Source organism: Pleurodeles waltl, chromosome 11, assembly GCF_031143425.1.
Source record: "Pleurodeles waltl isolate 20211129_DDA chromosome 11, aPleWal1.hap1.20221129, whole genome shotgun sequence".
Taxonomy (NCBI): Eukaryota; Metazoa; Chordata; class Amphibia; order Caudata; family Salamandridae; genus Pleurodeles; species Pleurodeles waltl.
The window spans coordinates 921,853,497-921,867,813 of record NC_090450.1 but is presented as its reverse complement, the minus strand read 5'-3'; the positions used below and the strand labels follow the sequence as shown (position 1 = coordinate 921,867,813).

General features: G+C 48.4%; 1 protein-coding gene across 1 annotated transcript in view; it reads left to right on the top strand.

Moving 5' to 3' along the window:
- Positions 1–14,317, top strand: part of RSRC2 (arginine and serine rich coiled-coil 2) — a 238,343-nt gene that overhangs the window by 150,712 nt on the left and 73,314 nt on the right. The window contains exon 7 of the mRNA XM_069214956.1: positions 705–784. Within this exon, the coding sequence (XP_069071057.1) occupies positions 705–784 (80 nt within the window). The remainder of the gene's footprint in view (positions 1–704; positions 785–14,317) is intronic.

The following is a 14,317-nucleotide window of genomic DNA, read 5'->3' as shown; positions in this document are numbered from 1 at the left end:
TGTAAGCATAATAGCCAATATTTAGAACTAATCTTTAAAATAAATACAATTTTAAAACCACTCTTAGAACAAGTTTTGCACCTGAAGAGAAAGGAATTTTTAAAGAAAATATGAAATTGGCTTTGTACAGATCAATCAGTAGCATGGGATGACACCATTTCCCCAGTCTGTATGCTGCTGTGGGTGGGAGGAAAGTGTGAATGGTAATGGATGAAACACCCTGACCAAAAATCCTTCGGTGCATGTATGTCATGCATGATTTTCAGTGAAAACAGGCAAGGCAGCTAAAGATGCCTCAAAGTCCAGATCTTAAAGTGGCTAATCTTAAAGCCTACTTTAACTCGAAAGCTCTCAGTAACAGCCTAGCGGCAAACATTGTTGAATGATTCTACTTCCACACTATAACCTGTAATGTAGACCTCCAGTCGTGTAAAAAAAGAAACCAGGAAACTACCACCCTCAAAGTGTTCGGCAAGTTCCTGGTGGAAATTATCTGAACTGCCTCATGTAGATGGTATTCTGTCGACCAAGGGTCGGAGATTATTCAACTCTCTGGGGACTCAGTGGCTTCTTGTTGTCTAGGAACGTGCTGATACTTTCTTGGGACACAGCTATCACACTTGTATAAGTTGCGTTTTCTTTGAAAGATTTTGGCTATTTAGAGGTTTGCAGTTCTCTAACCTAAAGATTACTGTTTTTTGTAGGTTGGAAAGAGCAAAGAAATTGCAAGAACAGAGAGAAAAAGAGATGGTTGAGAAACAAAAGCAACAGGAATTGGCGGCAGGTATGAACTTGTAGCTTCCTGAAATAATGCACATATGACAACTCAGTATTGGATACATGCTCATCTGCAGGCAGATTGTGTCAAGCACAATGTGTTTCTTAATTGTTTTACTTTGCACAATGAAAAGCAGTTGTGTCTAGGTGCTGGAGAACAGATTTGGGCATTCGTGATGGATGGGTCTGCTTGTTACATTGGATAAGTGGGCTGACCATTGCTACATTGATGTGCGTAGTCATTATTGACGAGGCATAAAAACTGTCAAATAGCAGAATGACCGTTGTTAGTTGTCTGTCCCCTTTCAGTCTGTTACTTTGTCATGGTCCCTTTGATAGAATCCAGTAGATGTTGACGAGGCATGAAAACTGACATTCATGTTTGGGTCTAACTTTACTTACTTTAAAGTATGTGATAGTAAACAACTAACCCCGTTTTGGTTGTGCCGTCTGATCGTTGTCAGTGAGTGTAAGGAAATGCCTCCTTGGCATGGTTACCCCCTGACTTTTTGCCTTTGCTGATGCTATGTTTTGATTTGAAAGTGTGCTGAGGCCTGCTAACCAGGCCCCAGCACCAGTGTTCTTTCCCTAACCTGTACTTTTGTTTTCACAATTGGCACACCCTGGCATCCAGGTAAGTCCCTTGTAACTGGTACCAAGGGCCCTGATGCCAGGGAAGGTCTCTAAGGGCTGCAGCATATCTTATGCCACCCTGGGGACCCCTTACTCAGCACAGACACACTGCTTGCCACGTGTGTGTGCTGGTGAGGACAAAAAGAGTAAGTCGACATGGCACTCCCCTCAGGGTGCCATGCCAACCTCACACTGCCTATGCAGTATAGATAAGTCACCCCTCTAGCAGGCCTTACAGCCCTAAGGCAGGGTGCACTATACCATAGGTGAGGGCACCAGTGCATGAGCACTGTGCCCCTACAGTGTCTAAGCAAAACCTTAGGCATTGTAAGTGCAGGGTAGCCATAAGAGTATATGGTCTGGGAGTCTGTCAAACACGAACTCCACCGCACTATAATGGCTACACTGAAAACTGGGAAGTTTGGTATCAAACTTCTCAGCACAATAAATGCACACTGATGCCAGTGTACATTTTATTGTGAAATACACCCCAGAGGGCACCTTAGAGATGCCCCCTGAAACCTTAACCAACTACCCGTGTAGGCTGACTGGTTTTAGCAGCCTGTCACACTCGAGACATGTTGCTGGCTACATGGGGAGAGTGCCTTTGTCACTCTGTTGCCAGTAACAAAGCCTGCACTGGGTGGAGATGCTATCACCTCCCCCTGGCAGGAGCTGTAACACCTGGCGGTGAGCCTCAAAGGCTCACCCCCTTTGTTCCAGCACCACAGGGCACTCCAGCTAGTGGAGTTGCCCGCCCCCTCCGGCCACAGCCCCACTTTTGGCGGCAAGGCCAGGGGAATTAATGAGAAAAACAAGGAGGAGTCACTGGCCAGTCAGGACAGCCCCTAAGGCGTCCTGAGCTGAAGTGACTGTAACTTTTAGAAATCCTCCATCTTGCAGATGGAGGATTCCCTCAATAGGGATAGGAATGTGACCCCCCTCCACTTGGGAGGAGGCACAAAGAGGGTGTACCCACCCTCGGGGCTAGTAGCCATTGGCTACTAACCCCCCAGACCTAAACACGCCCTTAAAGTTAGTATTTAAGGGCTCCCCTGAACCTAAGAATTTAGATTCCTGCAACTTAAAGAAGAAGAGGACTGCTGAGCTGAAAACCCCTGCAGAGAAGAAGACGACACCAACTGCTTTGGCCCCAGCCCTACCGGCCTGTCTCCCTCCTTCAGAAGAGAACTGTTCCAGCGACGCTTTCCCCGGGACCAGCGACCTCTGAATCCTCAGAGGACTGCCCTGCTTCCAAAAGACCAAGAAACTCCCGAGAACAGCGGCCCTGTTCAACAAAGACTGCAACTTTGTATCCAGAGGAGCAGATTTAAAGACCCCTGCAATCCCCGCAAGAAGCGTGAGACTTGCAACACTGCACCCGGCAACCCTGACTCGACTGGAGAAGAAACAACACCTCAGGGAGGACCCTCCGGCGACTCTGAGACCGTGAGTAACCAAAGTTGCCCCCGCCTGAGCCCCCACAGCGACGCCTGCAGAGGGAATCCCGAGGCTCCCCCGACCACTACTGCCTGACTCTGAAATCCCGACGCCTGGAAAAGACCCTGCACCCGCAGCCCCCAGGACCTGAAGGATCGGAACTCCAGTGCAGGAGTGACCCCCAGGAGGCCCTCTCCCTTGCCCAGGTGGTGGCTACCCCGAGGAGCCCCCCCCCCTTGCCTGCCTGCATCGCTGAAGAGACCCCTTGGTCTCTCATCGAAATCTACTGGAAACCCGACGTGTGTTTGCACACTGCACCCGGCCGCCCCAGTGCTGCTGAGGGTGTACTTTTTGTGCTGACTTGTTCCCCCCCTCCCCCGGTGCCCTACAAAACCCCCCTGGTCTGCCCTCCGAAGACGCGGGTACTTACCTGCTGGCAGACTGGAACCGGGGCCCCCCCTTCTCCATTGAAGCCTATGTGTTTTGGGCACCACTTTGAAATCTGCACCTGACCGGCCCTGAGCTGCTGGTGTGGTGACTTTGGGGTTGCTCTGAACCCCCAACGGTGGGCTACCTTGGACCCCAATTTGAACCCCGTAGGTGGTTTACTTACCTGCCAGAACTAACAATAACTTACCTCCCCCAGGAACTGTTGAAAATTGCAGTGTGTCCACTTTTGAAATAGCTATATGTGTTTTATGTAAAAAGTATATATGCTATTGTGATTATTCAAAGTTCCTAAAGTACTTACCTGCAATACCTTTCAAATGAGATATTACATGTAGAATTTGAACCTGCGGTTCTTAAAATAAACTAAGAAAATATATTTTTCTATAACAAAACCTATTGGCGTGGAATTGTCTCTGAGTGTGTGTTCCTCATTTATTGCCTGTGTGTATGTACAACAAATGCTTAACACTACTCCTTTGATAAGCCTACTGCTCGACCACACTACCACAAAATAGAGCATTAGTATTATCTCTTTTTGCCACTATCTTACCTCTAAGGGGAAGCCTTGGACTCTGTGCATACTATTCCTTACTTTGAAATAGTGCATACAGAGCCAACTTCCTACACCTCCCCACAGATCTCCTACCAGCAATCTCAGCTCTGTCAAATAGTAAGCATTCCCAAACTGTGATAAATGCACCCCCGTCATCCCGGAAAAGAGCCACATCCTGTTCCTTGATGTCCTCATGCTTCAACACCCTTATCCCTTGTGACCAGCAGAAAACCCTCATGGCCCGATTGAGTTTTTTGCGAGCCCGCTCTATGGCCCCATGCCTAACTGCCCCTCTCCATGTCCTCCGAGGCACAAATTCAGTCCAGACCAGACAAGTACCATGCAACTTCTGCTTAAGGAGTTCCAAATCTCTCTGCATGTGTTGCAGCAAAGTGATTCCTGACAATTTCACGAGGTCATTGTAAGGAAATGCCTCCTTGGCATGGTTGCCCCCTGACTTTTTGCCTTTGCTGATGCTATGTTTACAATTGAAAGTGTGCTGTAAACTACAATCAAAACACAAATGCTCTGAAGCACACAGAACTCTATTCATTATTAACAGTGTTCCAAAGGACCCGTCCATGCGTTTTCTTTACTGTCGGCACTTAAAGTGTTGTTGATAATCTTGATTGAATGATGCAAGTGTTTGAAAACACCTGGCAGCAAACACATGTTTAGTCTATACAAAGACTTTTTCAAGGCTGCAATATTAAGAAAATACATTGCGCAATTCTTACATTATCTAAAGTAAGAATCTAAAGTATAAATTCAATCATAATGTATGTCCACAAAAACCAGAGTAAAAAAGCAAAGGTCCTTAGATACGACACACAGCCACAATCAAGTGAAACCAAGTGAGATAGTAAGAAGGAGTGAGCACAAAGTAATGAAAAAAACAGTACCCTGCGAATGGTTTAAGTATGCAGCTCATGCATGTGTCTGATCGATATCTATCCATTGCTCTGTCGATAAACCAATAATTAAAGACCAAACACCCAGAGAGAATCCTAAAATGGTAAAGTGCATCTGTTGACAAGCCCAATACAGGGAGTGCAGAATTATTAGGCAAGTTGTATTTTTGAGGATTAATTTTATTATTGAACAACAACCATGTTCTCAATGAACCCAAAAAACTCATTAATAGCAAAGCTGAATATTTTTGGAAGTAGTTTTTAGTTTGTTTTTAGTTTTAGCTATGTTAGGGGGATATCTGTGTGTGCAGGTGACTATTACTGTGCATAATTATTAGGCAACTTAACAAAAAACAAATATATACTGTAAGGAAATGCCTCCTTGGCATGGTTGCCCCCTGACTTTTTGCCTTTGCTGATGCTATGTTTACAATTGAAAGTGTGCTGAGGCCTGCTAACCAGGCCCCAGCACCAGTGTTCTTTCCCTAACCTGTACTTTTGTATCCACAATTGGCAGACCCTGGCATCCAGATAAGTCCCTTGTAACTGGTACTTCTAGTACCAAGGGCCCTGATGCCAAGGAAGGTCTCTAAGGGCTGCAGCATGTCTTATGCCACCCTGGAGACCTCTCACTCAGCACAGACACACTGCTTGCCAGCTTGTGTGTGCTAGTGAGGACAAAACGAGTAAGTCGACATGGCACTCCCCTCAGGGTGCCATGCCAGCCTCTCACTGCCTATGCAGTATAGGTAAGACACCCCTCTAGCAGGCCTTACAGCCCTAAGGCAGGGTGCACTATACCATAGGTGAGGGTACCAGTGCATGAGCATGGTACCCCTACAGTGTCTAAACAAAACCTTAGACATTGTAAGTGCAGGGTAGCCATAAGAGTATATGGTCTGGGAGTCTGTCAAACACGAACTCCACAGCACCATAATGGCTACACTGAAAACTGGGAAGTTTGGTATCAAACTTCTCAGCACAATAAATGCACACTGATGCCAGTGTACATTTTATTGCAAAATACACCCCAGAGGGCACCTTAGAGGTGCCCCCTGAAACTTAACCGACTGTCTGTGTAGGCTGACTAGTTCCAGCAGCCTGCCACACTAGAGACATGTTGCTGGCCCCATGGGGAGAGTGCCTTTGTCACTCTGAGGCCAGTAACAAAGCCTGCACTGGGTGGAGATGCTAACACCTCCCCCAGGCAGGAGCTGTAACACCTGGCGGTGAGCCTCAAAGGCTCACCCCTTTGTCACAGCCCAGCAGGGCACTCCAGCTTAGTGGAGTTGCCCGCCCCCTCCGGCCACGGCCCCCACTTTTGGCGGCAAGGCTGGAGGGAACAAAGAAAGTAACAAGGAGGAGTCACTGGCCAGTCAGGACAGCCCCTAAGGTGTCCTGAGCTGAGGTGACTCTAACTTTTAGAAATCCTCCATCTTGCAGATGGAGGATTCCCCCAATAGGGTTAGGATTGTGACCCCCTCCCCTTGGGAGGAGGCACAAAGAGGGTGTACCCACCCTCAGGGCTAGTAGCCATTGGCTACTAACCCCCCAGACCTAAACACGCCCTTAAATTTAGTATTTAAGGGCTACCCTGAACCCTAGAAAATTAGATTCCTGCACCTACAAGAAGAAGGACTGCCTAGCTGAAAACCCCTGCAGAGGAAGACCAGAAGACGACAACTGCCTTGGCTCCAGAAACTCACCGGCCTGTCTCCTGCCTTCCAAAGATCCTGCTCCAGCGACGCTTTCCAAAGGGACCAGCGACCTCGACATCCTCTGAGGACTGCCCCTGCTTCGAAAAGACAAGAAACTCCCGAGGACAGCGGACCTGCTCCAAGAAAGGCTGCAACTTTGTTTCCAGCAGCTTTGAAAGAACCCTGCAAGCTCCCCGCAAGAAGCGTGAGACTTGCAACACTGCACCCGGCGACCCCGACTCGGCTGGTGGAGATCCAACACCTCAGGAGGGACCCCAGGACTACTCTAAGACTGTGAGTACCAAAACCTGTCCCCCCTGAGCCCCCACAGCGCCGCCTGCAGAGGGAATCCCGAGGCTTCCCCTGACCGCGACTCTTTGAATCCTAAGTCCCGACGCCTGGGAGAGACCCTGCACCCGCAGCCCCCAGGACCTGAAGGACCGGACTTTCACTGGAGAAGTGACCCCCAGGAGTCCCTCTCCCTTGCCCAAGTGGAGGTTTCCCCGAGGAACCCCCCCCTTGCCTGCCTGCAGCGCTGAAGAGATCCCGAGATCTCTCATAGACTAACATTGCGAACCCGACGCTTGTTTCTACACTGCACCCGGCCGCCCCCGCGCCGCTGAGGGTGACATTTCTGTGTGGGCTTGTGTCCCCCCCGGTGCCCTACAAAACCCCCCTGGTCTGCCCTCCGAAGACGCGGGTACTTACCTGCAAGCAGACCGGAACCGGGACACCCCCTTCTCTCCATTCTAGCCTATGTGTTTTGGGCACCACTTTGAACTCTGCACCTGACCGGCCCTGAGCTGCTGGTGTGGTGACTTTGGGGTTGCTCTGAACCCCCAACGGTGGGCTACCTTGGACCAAGAACTGAACCCTGTAAGTGTCTGTCTTACCTGGTAAAACTAACAAAAACTTACCTCCCCCAGGAACTGTGAAAATTGCACTAAGTGTCCACTTTTGAAATAGCTATTTGTGAATAACTTGAAAAGTATACATGCAATTGAAATGATTCAAAGTTCCTAATGTACTTACCTGCAATACCTTTCAAACAAGATATTACATGTTAAATTTGAACCTGTGGTTCTTAAAATAAACTAAGAAAAGATATTTTTCTATACAAAACCTATTGGCTGGATTTGTCTCTGAGTGTGTGTACCTCATTTATTGTCTATGTGTATGTACAACAAATGCTTAACACTACTCCTTGGATAAGCCTACTGCTCGACCACACTACCACAAAATAGAGCATTAGTATTATCTATTTTTACCACTATTTTACCTCTAAGGGGAACCCTTGGACTCTGTGCATGCTATTCCTTACTTTGAAATAGCACATACAGAGCCAACTTCCTACATTGGTGGATCAGCGGTGGGGTACAAGACTTTGCATTTGCTGGACTACTCAGCCAATACCTGATCACACGACAAATTCCAAAATTGTCATTAGAAATTGATTTTTGCAATTTGAAAAGTTTTCTAAATTCTTAAAAAGACCTGCTAGGGCCTTGTGTTAGATCCTGTTTAGCATTTCTTTTAGAGTTTAAAAGTTTGTAAAAGTTTGAATTAGATTCTAGAGCCAGTTGTAGATTCTTAAAAAGTATTCCAACTTTTAGAAGCAAAATGTCTAGCACAGATGTGACTGTGGTGGAACTCGACACCACACCTTACCTCCATCTTAAGATGAGGGAGCTAAGGTCACTCTGTAAAATAAAGAAAATAACAATGGGCCCCAAACCTACCAAAATACAGCTCCAGGAGCTTTTGGCAGAGTTTGAAAAGGCCAACCCCTCTGAGGGTGGCAACTCAGAGGAAGAGGATAGTGACTTGGAGGAAAATTCCCCCCTACCAGTCCTATCTAGGGAGAACAGGGTCCCTCAAACCCTGACTCCAAAAATAATAGTCAGAGATGCTGGTTCCCTCACAGGAGAGACCAACACCTCTGAAATCACTGAGGATAACCCCAGTGAAGAGGACATCCAGTTAGCCAGGATGGCCAAAAGATTGGCTTTGGAAAGACAGATCCTAGCCATAGAGAGGGAAAGACAAGAGATGGGCCTAGGACCCATCAATGGTGGCAGCAACATAAATAGGGTCAGAGATTCTCCTGACATGTTGAAAATCCCTAAAGGGATTGTAACTAAATATGAAGATGGTGATGACATCACCAAATGGTTCACAGCTTTTGAGAGGGCTTGTGTAACTAGAAAAGTGAACAGATCTCACTGGGGTGCTCTCCTTTGGGAAATGTTCACAGGAAAGTGTAGGGATAGACTCCTCACACTCTCTGGACAAGATGCAGAATCTTATGACCTCATGAAGGGTACCCTGATTGAGGGCTTTGGATTCTCCACTGAGGAGTATAGGATTAGATTCAGGGGGGCTCAAAAATCCTCGAGCCAGACCTGGGTTGACTTTGTAGACTACTCAGTGAAAACACTAGATGGTTGGATTCAAGGCAGTGGTGTAAGTAATTATGATGGGCTGTACAATTTATTTGTGAAAGAACACCTATTGAGTAATTGTTTCAATGATAAACTGCATCAGCATCTGGTAGACCTAGGACCAATTTCTCCCCAAGAATTGGGAAAGAAGGCGGACCATTGGGTCAAGACAAGGGTGTCCAAGACTTCAACAGGGGGTGACCAAAAGAAAGGGGTCACAAAGACTCCCCAGGGGAAGGGTGATGAGACAACCAAAACTAAAAATAGTAAAGAGTCTTCTACAGGCCCCCAAAAACCTGCACAGGAGGGTGGGCCCAGAGCCTCTTCACAAAACAATGGGTACAAGGGTAAAAACTTTGATCCCAAAAAGGCCTGGTGTCATAGCTGTAAACAGCATGGACACCAAACTGGAGACAAGGCCTGTCCCAAGAAAGGTTCCACTCCAAACTCCCATCCAGGTAACACTGGTATGGCTAGTCTCCAAGTGGGATCAACAGTGTGCCCAGAGCAAATCAGGGTCCACACTGAAGCTACTCTAGTTTCTGAGGGTGGGGTGGATTTAGCCACACTAGCTGTCTGGCCGCCTAACATGCAAAAATACAGACAGCAACTCTTAATTAATGGGACTAGAATAGAGGGCCTGAGGGATACAGGTGCCAGTGTCACCATGGTGACAGAGAAACTGGTTTCCCCTGGCCAATACCTGACTGGAAAAACTTACACAGTCACCAACGCTGACAATCAGAGAAAAGTACATCCCATGGCAATGGTTACTTTAGAATGGGGAGGGGTCAATGGCCTGAAACAGGTGGTGGTCTCCTCAAATATCCCAGTGGACTGTCTGCTTGGAAATGACCTGGAGTCCTCAGCATGGGCTGAGGTAGAACTAAAAACCCATGCAGCAATGCTGGGTATCCCTGAACTGGTGTGTGTGAAAACAAGAGCACAATGCAAGGCACAGGGTGAACAAGTAGAGCTGGAGTCTGGAAGAATGGCCCAGCCTACCAAGAGGAAAGGAAAGTCAGTTGGGAAACCAACTGCAACACAGCAAAAGAAAGGGAACCTCTCTTCTCAGGAAGAAGTTCTGCCCTCTGAGGGAACTGAGCCTTTGGAGCTTGAACCTTATCAGGTTGAGCTCTTAGGCCCAGGGGGACCCTCAAGGGAGGAGCTGTGTAAGGGACAAGAAACCTGTCCCTCTCTTGAAGGCCTTAGGCAGCAAGCTGCTGAAGAGTCCAAGGGCAAGAAAAATGGAACACATAGGGTCTATTGGGAAGATGGACTCCTGTACACTGAGGCCAGAGACCCCAAACCTGGTGCCACTAGGAGAGTGGTAGTGCCTCAGCTGTTCAGAGAGTTCATCCTAACATTGGCCCATGACATTCCCCTTGCTGGACATTTGGGACAAACCAAGACGTGGGAGAGGCTAGTCAACCACTTCTACTGGCCCAATATGTCCAACATGGTTAAGGAGTTTTGCCTCTCCTGCCCCACCTGTCAAGCCAGTGGTAAGACAGGTGGGCATCCAAAGGCCCCCCTCATTCCACTTCCAGTGGTGGGGGTTCCCTTTGAAAGAGTGGGTGTGGACATAGTTGGTCCACTAGAACCTCCCACAGCCTCAGGAAATATGTATATCCTGGTAGTAGTGGATCATGCTACCAGGTATCCTGAAGCTATTCCCCTTAGGTCGACTACTGCCCCTGCAGTAGCCAAGGCCCTCATTGGTATCTTTACCAGAGTGGGTTTCCCTAAGGAGGTGGTGTCTGACAGAGGTACCAACTTCATGTCAGCATACCTGAAACATATGTGGAATGAGTGTGGAGTGACTTATAAATTCACTACACCTTACCATCCACAAACTAATGGCTTAGTTGAGAGATTCAACAAGACATTAAAGGGCATGATCATGGGGCTCCCAGAAAAACTCAAAAGGAGATGGGATGTCCTCCTGCCATGTCTGCTTTTCGCTTACAGGGAGGTGCCACAGAAGGGAGTAGGATTCTCACCCTTTGAACTTCTGTTTGGCCACCCTGTAAGGGGACCACTTGCTCTTGTTAAAGAAGGCTGGGAGAGACCTCTTCATGAGCCTAAACAAGACATAGTGGACTATGTACTTGGCCTTCGCTCTAGAATGGCAGAGTACATGGAAAAGGCAACCAAAAACCTTGAGGCCAGCCAACAGCTCCAGAAGTTTTGGTATGACCAAAAGGCTGCACTGGTTGAGTTCCAACCAGGGCAGAAAGTCTGGGTTCTGGAGCCTGTGGCTCCCAGGGCACTCCAGGACAAATGGAGTGGCCCTTACCCAGTGCTAGAAAGGAAGAGTCAGGTCACCTACCTGGTGGACCTGGGCACAAGCAGGAGCCCCAAGAGGGTGATCCATGTGAACCGCCTTAAGCTCTTCCATGACAGGGCTGATGTGAATCTGTTGATGGTAACAGATGAGGATCAGGAGGCAGAGAGTGAACCTCTCCCTGATCTTCTGTCATCAGACCCAAAGGATGGCACAGTAGATGGAGTGATCTACTCAGACTCCCTCTCTGGCCAACAGCAAGCTGATTGTAGGAGAGTCCTACAACAGTTTCCTGAACTCTTCTCCTTAACCCCTGGTCAGACACACCTGTGTACCCATGATGTGGACACAGGAGACAGCATGCCTGTCAAAAACAAAATCTTTAGACAGTCTGACCATGTTAAGGAAAGCATCAAGGTGGAAGTCCACAAGATGCTGGAATTGGGAGTAATTGAGCGCTCTGACAGCCCCTGGGCTAGCCCAGTGGTCTTAGTCCCCAAACCTCACACCAAAGATGGAAAGAAAGAGATGAGGTTTTGTGTGGACTACAGGGGGCTCAATTCTGTCACCAAGACAGATGCTCATCCAATTCCTAGAGCTGATGAGCTCATAGATAAATTAGGTGCTGCCAAATTCTTAAGTACCTTTGACTTGACAGCAGGGTACTCGCAAATAAAAATGGCACCTGGAGCAAAAGAGAAAACAGCATTCTCCACACCTGATGGGCATTATCAGTTTACTGTTATGCCCTTTGGTTTAAAGAATGCCCCTGCCACCTTCCAAAGGTTGGTGAATCAAGTCCTTGCTGGCTTGGAGTCCTTTAGCACAGCTTATCTTGATGATATTGCTGTCTTTAGCTCCACCTGGCAGGATCACCTGGTCCACCTGAAGAAGGTTTTGAAGGCTCTGCAATCTGCAGGCCTCTCTATCAAGGCATCCAAATGCCAGATAGGGCAGGGAACTGTGGTTTACTTGGGCCACCTTGTAGGTGGAGGCCAAGTTCAGCCACTCCAACCCAAGATCCAGACTATTCTGGACTGGGTAGCTCCAAAAACCCAGACTCAAGTCAGGGCATTCCTTGGCTTGACTGGGTATTACAGGAGGTTTGTGAAGGGATATGGATCCATTGTGACAGCCCTCACTGAACTCACCTCCAAGAAAATGCCCAAGAAAGTGAACTGGACTGTGGAATGCCAACAGGCCTTTGACACCCTGAAACAAGCAATGTGCTCAGCACCAGTTCTAAAAGCTCCAGATTATTCTAAGCAGTTCATTGTGCAGACTGATGCCTCTGAACATGGGATAGGGGCAGTTTTGTCCCAAACAAATGATGATGGCCTTGACCAACCTGTTGCTTTCATTAGCAGGAGGTTACTCCCCAGGGAGCAGCGTTGGAGTGCCATTGAGAGGGAGGCCTTTGCTGTGGTTTGGTCCCTGAAGAAGCTGAGACCATACCTCTTTGGGACTCACTTCCTAGTTCAAACTGACCACAGACCTCTCAAATGGCTGATGCAAATGAAAGGTGAAAATCCTAAACTGTTGAGGTGGTCCATCTCCCTACAGGGAATGGACTTTATAGTGGAACACAGACCTGGGACTGCCCATGCCAATGCAGATGGCCTTTCCAGGTTCTTCCACTTAGAAAATGAAGCCTCTCTTGGGAAAGGTTAGTCTCATCCTCTTTCGTTTGGGGGGGGGGTTGTGTAAGGAAATGCCTCCTTGGCATGGTTGCCCCCTGACTTTTTGCCTTTGCTGATGCTATGTTTACAATTGAAAGTGTGCTGAGGCCTGCTAACCAGGCCCCAGCACCAGTGTTCTTTCCCTAACCTGTACTTTTGTATCCACAATTGGCAGACCCTGGCATCCAGATAAGTCCCTTGTAACTGGTACTTCTAGTACCAAGGGCCCTGATGCCAAGGAAGGTCTCTAAGGGCTGCAGCATGTCTTATGCCACCCTGGAGACCTCTCACTCAGCACAGACACACTGCTTGCCAGCTTGTGTGTGCTAGTGAGGACAAAACGAGTAAGTCGACATGGCACTCCCCTCAGGGTGCCATGCCAGCCTCTCACTGCCTATGCAGTATAGGTAAGACACCCCTCTAGCAGGCCTTACAGCCCTAAGGCATGGTGCACTATACCATAGGTGAGGGTACCAGTGCATGAGCATGGTACCCCTACAGTGTCTAAACAAAACCTTAGACATTGTAAGTGCAGGGTAGCCATAAGAGTATATGGTCTGGGAGTCTGTCAAACACGAACTCCACAGCACCATAATGGCTACACTGAAAACTGGGAAGTTTGGTATCAAACTTCTCAGCACAATAAATGCACACTGATGCCAGTGTACATTTGATTGCAAAATACACCCCAGAGGGCACCTTAGAGGTGCCCCCTGAAACTTAACCGACTGTCTGTGTAGGCTGACTAGTTCCAGCAGCCTGCCACACTAGAGACATGTTGCTGGCCCCATGGGGAGAGTGCCTTTGTCACTCTGAGGCCAGTAACAAAGCCTGCACTGGGTGGAGATGCTAACACCTCCCCCAGGCAGGAGCTGTAACACCTGGCGGTGAGCCTCAAAGGCTCACCCCTTTGTCACAGCCCAGCAGGGCACTCCAGCTTAGTGGAGTTGCCCGCCCCCTCCGGCCACGGCCCCCACCTGAGCTGAGGTGACTCTAACTTTTAGAAATCCTCCATCTTGCAGATGGAGGATTCCCCCAATAGGGTTAGGATTGTGACCCCCTCCCCTTGGGAGGAGGCACAAAGAGGGTGTACCCACCCTAAGGGCTAGTAGCCATTGGCTACTAACCCCCCAGACCTAAACACGCCCTTAAATTTAGTATTTAAGGGCTACCCTGAACCCTAGAAAATTAGATTCCTGCAAACTACAAGAAGAAGGACTGCCTAGCTGAAAACCCCTGCAGAGGAAGACCAGAAGACGACAACTGCCTTGGCTCCAGAAACTCACCGGCCTGTCTCCTGCCTTCCAAAGAACTCTGCTCCAGCGACGCCTTCCAAGGGACCAGCGACCTCTGAATCCTCTGAGGACTGCCCTGCTTCGAAAAAGACAAGAAACTCCCGAGGACAGCGGACCTGCTCCAAAAAGACTGCAACTTTGTTTCAAGGAGCAG